Source organism: Dipodomys ordii, unplaced genomic scaffold, assembly GCF_000151885.1.
Source record: "Dipodomys ordii isolate 6190 unplaced genomic scaffold, Dord_2.0 Scaffold36, whole genome shotgun sequence".
Lineage (NCBI taxonomy): Eukaryota > Metazoa > Chordata > Mammalia > Rodentia > Heteromyidae > Dipodomys > Dipodomys ordii.
This window is the reverse complement of record NW_012267252.1, coordinates 15075113-15084321: the sequence shown is the minus strand read 5'-3', so window position 1 is coordinate 15084321 and position 9209 is coordinate 15075113. Positions and strand designations below refer to the sequence as shown.

At 39.4% G+C, this 9209-nt stretch overlaps 1 protein-coding gene across 1 annotated transcript in view; it reads right to left on the bottom strand.

Moving 5' to 3' along the window:
- The window catches only part of Fam160b1 (family with sequence similarity 160, member B1), a 27399-nt gene extending 18410 nt beyond the window's left edge, over nt 1–8989 (bottom strand). The window contains exons 1-4 of the mRNA XM_013017611.1: nt 8924–8989; nt 7611–7689; nt 3054–3223; nt 453–557 (exon numbers count right to left, since the gene is read on the bottom strand). Of these exons, the coding sequence (XP_012873065.1) occupies nt 453–557; nt 3054–3223; nt 7611–7689; nt 8924–8989 (420 nt within the window). The remainder of the gene's footprint in view (nt 1–452; nt 558–3053; nt 3224–7610; nt 7690–8923) is intronic.
- Nucleotides 8990–9209: the final 220 nt, after the last annotated feature.

The following is a 9209-nucleotide window of genomic DNA, read 5'->3' as shown; positions in this document are numbered from 1 at the left end:
ATCTGTTGTTGTTAGAGTTCTTGATTTTTGCCGTTCTAACTGGGGTGAGGTGATATCTCAATGTTGTTTTGATTTGCATTTCTTTTATGGCTAGGCATGTGTACAGTATGTTCACAAATAAAATTAAAAAAAAAGAAAGTCATAACAATAAAAAAAAAGGTTGATGGAAGAAGCCTTTAAATAGAACATAAATACATGAAGTACATGTGATACAATCACATATAAGAAAAATTCAACTATTTGCTTTACTGGCATGTTACTTTTTAGGATTTTTGCTTGTTAACTTTATTCTTAAAAAACAGTATGACTCCTTTTAAGTGTTAAATGAAAATAATTATTTGAAAAAGACAAACTGAAATTGACTACAAAGGCAACATAAGCTAATTGTGATAAAAAATATTTTCATTCTAAGAGAAATCAAACTGACTATTTTGATTAAGGGGACAGAATACCTGCACTGGCCTGTGTACGTTGATGTGTGGGAGCAGGGGCTGCCGGATTCTTCCCAGAAGTTTTGTATAGAACACCAAGACCTGCTGTTTCATTCCTGGAGGACACTGGGAATAGAGGCCGAGAAGGAAAGCAAACAGGAGAGAAACAGATAATTCAAACTACTATCAGTGACTGGCATTCTTAGAAGTACAATAACACACCTGAGACCACAGCATAACAGGGGACCATGGCCTCATGTGATCACAAACAGCATGGTGCTAACACACTGCTGTGATTAGAATTTGAACAGGCAAAGTCATCCAGATGATAGTGTGGCGGGGGGGGGGGGGGGGGGGGGGGGGGGGGGGGGGGGGGGGGGGGGGGGGGGGGGGGGGGGGTAAGAAGAAGATAAAGTATGTTCCCTGCCAGAGTAAAGGCAGAACCTTATCATGCTTGTTGACAGGCAATCAATAACTTCCCATCATCTGTACAGGCCTCCTAATATATGCAAATACACGTAAATAAATAAAAATAGTATAAGCCATTATAATTTATTCTAACAACTGTTTTAAACTATTTGCAAAAGATTTTACATGATCATTATTATAGGCAAAGAACAGAAATTTTTAGAGCAAGTCAGTTATTTTGCTGTAAAGTAGGGTGACCTGATGATTATTCACACTACGGAGAAAGTACAAACCAACAATTATATGTGCTATAATTAAGCAGATGATATGGCCTCACAGTTAAAATACTCTTACAAAATGAGTATTTCTGAAGTACTTTCACAGACATGCTGTCTGAAAATACTGACAATACAATATTATTTTTAAGACAGCAAATGCTTTACATTATTTCAACAGTTGTAATACTGTATTTACAACCACCTATATCACAATAAATTTACTAGTATAATTACTAATTTTGTTATAAACATCAATGAATATTATTCAACTTCCCATTTTATAACCCCTCTCCAAAGGACGGGGGAAAGGGGAGAATAAGTTACAGGTTAATAGGAAGATTTGTTGCTTAAAAACAGAAATTGAAGCCAGGTACTGGTGGCTTACTCCTGTGATCTTAGCTACTCAAGAGGCTGAGATCTCAGGATCATGGTTCAAAGCTAACCCAGGAAGGAAAGTTGATGAGACTCTTATCTCCAATAAACTGCTCAGAAAAAGCCAGAAGTGGTTCTGCGGCTCAAGTGGTAGAGTGCTAACCTTGAGCACAAAGAGACTAAGACAACACCCAGTGCCTGAGTTCAAGCCCCAGGACTAGCAAACAAAAAGAAAAGAAATTAAGTGCATCTAACTTAAAAATGAGTTATAACATTATAGAATTAAAAGCAAATTGTTTCATAACCTTATTCAGCACAAAATGTGCCCAATAGTTTTGTATTTTAAACTTTCACATCATTATAGAAATTCACAAAACAGACTTCATGACTTAGGGAGGCTCATTAACAATCACTTTTACGTGTGTGTGTGCACACATGCGTCCTGGGGGTTGAATTCATGGCCTTAGCTTTTATGCAAAAGCTTAGCATTGTACAACTTGAGCCATAGTGCCACTTCCAGCTTTATGGGGTGGTTTGGGAGCTTCCTGGAGATAAGTCTCATGGACTTCCCTGCCCAGGCTGGCTTCAAACTGTCATCCTCAGATCTCAGCCTCCTGAGTAGCTGAGACTACTGATGGGTGCCACTGGCACCAAGCTTCACTTCTATATTTTTAAAGATGAACCAGAGCTTCACTAATGGTCACAGGGTGTAAATATCAAAGTCTCCCAGTAGTCTCAAAGCGGGGCCTCTTAGCCTGGACCCCAGCTCCTCCTCTTCCCTCCCACCACCACAGGCTCTGAAACATTGGCTTTGTAAGTAGACATGTACCACATGACAATGCTTAATCAACAGGGCCCATAATCCTGCAGGATTATAATGGAGCTGGAAATTTCTTGACATTTATTCCTACTATACCTGTTCTATGTTTAATATGCTGTCTTGCCCTCTGCTACAGTTGCTACTGTTCAGCGTAGTGTCATGCTGTACAGCCCAGGTATACAGCAGGCTGTGCCATCTAGGGATATGCTATGCGCATGTGTGTGTGGCCGGTGGCACATCACACAATGACAAACTCATCTGACACATTTCCCAGCATATCCCTTCTCACGAAGCAATGCATGAGTATCGCCAGCAATGCTGCGGTGCACATTATTTATGTGATAGCAGATTTATAAAGACTTTTCAAAATTTATCACACATAAACATTGAATTGTCGACTCATCAGTTCACTTATGGTCAGGACTACAAAAAGTAATTTTCCTAACTCATTGTTACCAGGTGTTTCCTCATTTCCTTCCTTTCTGAGCATCGGGGCTTAGAGTCACTTTCGTAAGTGTTTGCACGGAAATTCTAAGCAGTGTAGGTATTAGTTGTTGTCTAGAGCATTTGGGAGCTTTGCTATCTCAGAAGATGTATGTGTATAGGCCACACAATTCTTTTTCCTAGAATCTTGACTTCAATCTTGTCATGCATAGTATGTTCCTCTATAACTAAACTGAGCATATTGCTAAGACATTACTGTGTGTGTTACATGCAAGAAGACGGTATGGATTAGAAACTCACATCAGCTTTCCCTAATGTATATAATGTCTCCAAGATCTTGTGATGCAACAAATATTCCATACACGGGCCTGTCTCTCCAGATTCTCGTTCATTTTCTTCTTGAACCAGTATATCCAACATCTGTTCCAGATGGGATGGGATGTTCGTATCAGTCACTGGAGCTTTATCATCTACACAATAAAAAATGCTCATCAAAAACATTCACATATTCTTAAGCCGCTCGTCTGCCACTGTGACACCCTCTATGCCTCCCCACTCCATGCCAACCGGGAGCTATCTGAATCACGCGCAGGAGGGTGATAGTCATGGAAAGGCTATCTTTGCTAGAATTGATTCTTTTGATACACTCTTATTCCAACAGTGAATCAATACTCTGAAATACAGTCAGTCAGCTAATATTCACCTACAATAATTTAGAAATGAGAACCAGACGGGAGCAAGGTCAGGAAAATAACTGAAACATCAAAATTTTCTATGTACTTGTCAGTAAAAATTTTTTTCTCCACTTAGTCATTTCAAAAGACCTGAATTTAGCTGGGCACCAGTGGCTCACGCCTGTAATCCTAGCTATTCAGGAGACTGAGATCTGAGGATCGCAGTTCAAAGCCAGCCCAGGCAGGAAAGTCCGAGGGACTTTTTTTTTAAAATGTCTTTCTCATAAAACTTTTTTTTTTACTTTTTTTTGGTGAAAATATCATACAGAGGGGTTACAATTACATGAGCAAGATAATGAGTACATTCCTTATCAAGCATTGTAGCCTCCTCCTTTGTTTCCCCATCTCCCTCCCTCCCACCCTCCCTACTCTCCCCCAAAGTTGTAAAGTTCGTTTTTCAACATAACGATTTGTACATCTCATTGTTGCAATGGGTCCACCTGTATCCCTATTTAAACGATTTGTTTTTTCCCTTCCCCTCCACAAATTATACCAACATCAAATATAGTGAAAGCAGGGGTTATACTGTGGGGGAGGGACTAAAACCGGAAGTGGCACTGTGGCTCAAGCGGTAGAGCGCTCGCCTTGAGCTGAAGAGTGCAAGGACAGCGCCCAGGCCCAGAGTTCAAGCCCCACGACCGACAAAAATAAAATAAAATAAAAGACCTGAATTTGAAGTCTTTTAGTATAGAAACAGGTTGGCCTTGAACATTAAGCTCAGTGACCTAGGCTACCTGGAGAGGGCAGGTTCTGTTTTTGATTATATTAACTTTAGAGCACTGGGAAGTCGGTCACTTAATGATGCCCTCAAACCATTTTCATCAATAAGTCAGAGAAGCCAAAATGAAACCTGCTATTACAGATTCTGCTATCTCCTCTCATTAACAGCAGCTACCTCAAAACTTTTTTTAAAGTTGCTTCTCAAGAGAATTCTCACTAATACTAAATAGTTTCAAAAACAAAAGTTCACTGACATTGGAAAACTAGACTTATCAAGATTTCCTTATCGTATAAGGGTTAAGTTACTTTTAATAATAAAGTGTAAAGGCTGCAGAGTGATCATCTTGTGTCTGCATTCGCTTAGCACATCACAGTATGTGGCCTATCTCTGTGTGCCGTGCACGGCCATCTTGCAGTGTCTGTTCACACACACACAAAGCAGGGGAAACTATGACACGGAGCTTAGTGGAGACAGCAGTGGATGAGGACGCATGTGGCTAATGTGACGCAGAATGCTGTCTAGTCAAGACAGCCTGAATTCAATTCGAGGCTTTGGTACTTGTAGCTGGATGATCTAGTACTTAAGCTTCGGTCCCCGACATCTCCAATATGAACTAGTAAGGGACAGTACCTGCTTCTTCTGTAGGATTTCTGTGATGTAATACAGGTGAAGTCTAGGGTCTTACACACAGTTACAATTGCCATATGTTAACTTACTAGATCTCATTTCATAGTCTGCTAAAATAAGTAGCCTCATACTAATCAAAGGTAATTAGTAAGTAAGCTTGTAATTTGCTTTTAAAAAATGATATTTTTCCCCTGAAAATGTATATAAACACTCCAGGAAAGAATCAATGTTCAAGCATACTTTGATTACAGTTATTTATGGGGAAATAACTATAAAGAGATGATTTAAATTAAAAAAATAAATTAACAAGCTAGGCTTGACTGTGCACACCTGTAATCCCAGCTGTTCAGGTGTTGGAGACAGGAGGATTGTGGTTCAAAGCCATCCTGGGCAAAGGTAGTGCCCCTATCTCAAAAGCAAAATAAAAAACAAAAAGACCGAGAGTGTAGCTCAAGTGGTAGTGTTTTCCTAGCAAGCCCAAAGCCCTGGGTTCAAGTCCCAGTACTTCATAAACAAACTAATGAATGTGAATTTGATTTTACAGTACTTAAACTTCCCAAATAAATCAACAAATATATAAATCCCAGCTCCCTGGAAGATAGGGAATAATAATATTAGCATATTATTAAATGTACCAAATAATGAATACATGTACATACTGTAGTTTGTTAAAGTTCTGCCATGTGTCCCAATCATTCCTGAACTATAGGTGACTGTGTGCATTTACATATGCTGTAGGCTTGGCCTGAAGTGCCTCAGTCCATTTTATCCACCTCGGGAACTTCTATTGATCCTTTAAAGCCCAGGCCTGCCTGCTTCCTCCTTCATCCTCTCTGTAAACTCATACTCTACTGGACTCAGCCTCTACTACTTTTACCTCATTGAAATGTACACATTATTTTTCCTACTAGATGGAAACAAATCTTTTCAAGCAAGAACTGGCACATTTTAAAATCTCTGAGGAAGGGGGGAAAAACTCACGGGGTTAAAAATAGTCATTTAAAAAGGCAGCTCCTTTCAAAATCTGCTTCCATAGATCTGCCAGCCAAATGCCAGATTAAGTTAAAAAAAAACTGTAATCCAAACATATATAAAATCTAATTTTTATTTGTTACCTAAATATAAAGGTCTCTTTCATAGTGTTACTGGGGTTTGGACTCAGAGCCTTATGCTTTCTGGGAAAGTATTCTACCACTTGAGCCATGTCCCAGACCTTTTTTTGTTCGATTTTTCAGAGAGAGTCACAATCTTCCTACCTATGCCTCCCATGTAGTTGAGACCATAGACACATACCACCATGTCCAGCTTGTTTGCTGAAATGAGGTCTTACAACAATCCTCTTGATCTCTGCCTTCTCTGCAGGAATTATAGGTGTGAGCCACCTGGATTTACCAATCACCTAAGACCCCAATGGCTTGCCAAAGTTTCCTGTTTCTTTTTTCTTGTTTCCTTTGTTAAATGATATATGTTCGAACTGTATGTCCACCAATATTTTCTCTTTAGAGACCTTAAAGGAAATTCCATCTAGGTTCAGCTTTATGTGCTGACAAAGATGCTCAGTTTCCTATCTCTGGCTTACACCTTTGCTCTGAAATCCAAATATCTGTAGCCAACTGGATGTGTGAAATCTCAAACATGACCCCAATCCTCTTCCAAACCAGCTGTCCCACAGTACCCAAGTGATCCAGAAGTGGCACTTGTGTGTGTGTGTGTGTGTGTGTGTGTGCCTGGGGCTTGAACTCAGGGCTTTGGTGCCGTCCCTGAGCCTCTTTTGCTCAAGGCTAGTGCTTTACCATTTGAGCCACACCTCCACATGTAGCTTTTTTGGTAGTTTATTGTAGATAAGAGTCCCACAGACTTTCTTGCATGGGCTGGCTTTGAACTGTGATTCTAAGATCTCAGCCTCTTGAAGTAGCAAGGATTACAAATATGAGCCCCTAGTACTAAGCCGTACGTAAGTAACACTTCTAATCTTGCAATTGCTTAGGCCCCATACTTTTGTTACCTCTGCATCTTGTCCTCTATATGTAATCCAAATTCACTCAAAATAACTTCTTACCACTGTGGCTCAAGCCACCATTATTTCTCTTGCTTGGAGCAATGCAAAAGTTCCCTAACTGTTCTACTAGTATTATTGGGTATCTCTTTAACCTAATCTTTTTCATAGAAGCCACACTGGTAGCCTTAAAACAGATTATGTTACAACTCTACTCAAAACCCTCCAATGCTTCCCAGCCCTTATGATGACTTAGAGGCCCTGATACCTGTCTTCCTGTGTAGTTTCTGGATCTGCCAATCAGAAAAGCACATCATCCAGTCCTAGGGATACTTAGTCCTCCTGGGACATTCTTCCCTAGGAGCCAGAAAGCCTAGTTCCAGACTGTTTTAGATTTCAGCTCAGAAGTCACTTTGGACAATGCGTCTTTTGCTAACCTAAAGCAGCAAATGGCTATATTCACCCCAAGCACACACTTCTATTCTCCTTTGCCTGCTCCACATGTATCACTTGGCACGCTTTCTGTGTTTGCCTCCCAGATACACTGCTTTCCCAGGACAAGCGTGTTAATTGACTGCTATTTCTATCCTGTCCCTCCAAAAACAATGACTGACAAATAAAGGCTCAACAGATATCGTTTCAGATGAATAAAATGATGAACAAAAAAGATAAACTAAAGATGAAATTGTTTAAAGTATAAAACAACCTTGAAACTTATTTTGAAATATATATTAGTACTTCACAATTTTTGTTGCTTTAGTATCAGCATCGTTCCTTACCTGAAGTCTCTATGTAGTAATGGGTAATTGCCTTCCAGTGATAAACGAAATCTTCTTGTAAAGGAAGAGAAGGTGCAAGCTACACAAATACACACAAAAAGGGCACAATTAAGAACATGGCATTAGAAGTTTTCCCAAAAGTATAAGTCTACTTTGTCCATTATAATGCAAAAGTAACATAAAATAAGACTTTGGCTTTGACTTGATTCAGTAATGCAAATGTCAAAGACAAAAAAAATGAGATGAAGCCAAGAAAGTAAAAATGATTTATGATTATAGATCATAGCTTTATTATTATTAACCTTTTTGTGTCTGTGTGCATGCCAGTACTGGGACTTTAACTTAGGGCCTTGCACTCTTGCTCAGCCAGCTTTTTCCACTGACGATTGGTGTTCTATCACATATCTTCACTTATGGCTTTTTGCTGGCTAAAAGGAGACAAGAAGCTCCCATTTAGCCAGTTTTGTTTACATGGGTTGGCTTTGAACCTTGAGAGTCTCAGATCTCAGGTGCCTGAATAGCTAGAATTACAGGCATAATCCACCAATGTCTGGCTTTTATCAACATCATATTAATTAGAACACTGGCCTTTTCCCTCTCAAACTATATGGCTCTAAAAATAACTTAAATCAAAACACACTGATATTCTACTACTGAGGTATCTAAAATTACTGATAACAAGAGATCTTTGTACCTAGGACTTTAAAACGCAAAGGGAAGAGGTCTGCTCTGCAGCTAGTTACACATCACCACTATTATGACACATAGCCAAGTCAATGCTGTAATCAGATTAAACTGTTCCAGGCTTTCAATGACATACTGATGTAAATCTTTTCTTCTTTAAGCCTGGATTAGGCCAGTGTATATTTTTAGCAAAATAACTACATGAACAAGACATTACCAATTTAAATTCCACAAAGTCAAAGATGGTTTGTGTTTTAAGTTTTGAAATTCACTTCAGAATTTTTAAGACCGAATTATGACCCTTCAGCCATCTCACTGCAAACCAGTAAGTATTTTCCAAGTATGTTAAATGGGTAGAGAAAGATTTGGCAGCACCCACTCCAACATCTTTTCTTAAAAAGAGGAAAGAAGGAGAGCTCTCCTAGTCACTAACATTAATCACTGGCGAGAAAGTATAGTGCTTACCAGCTCAGCCTAGATAGAAAAAATAGGTTCTATTCTGGGAATATGGGAAAGGGCAGGGTAAGCTTTCATTTTCATACCCTTCACCTACACAGATGACCTAAAGTCAGGTTACTCCTGTACTTCCACTAGCCCACTGTTGACATCTTAATGTCCTGGGCACTGACCTCAAAGTTACAACCCTGTAAAAAGAACTTCCAAACTATTGGGCAAACTGTGTCCACTGGGGTCATGGCGACTCAAGTGTTTCAATCCAGAAAGTGTAATGACACGAAAAACAAATGATTTGAAAACTGCTCAACACTCCTCAGCATTTGAATACCTGCTCTTCCTCACCTGCCTCTTTGTACCACTCTGTGTAGAAATGGACTAAGGGATTATAAATATTCACTTCCTTTTAATAAGATGCTGTGAAATCTTCAAAAAGACGGAGAAATGTTCAAACCTCTGGGA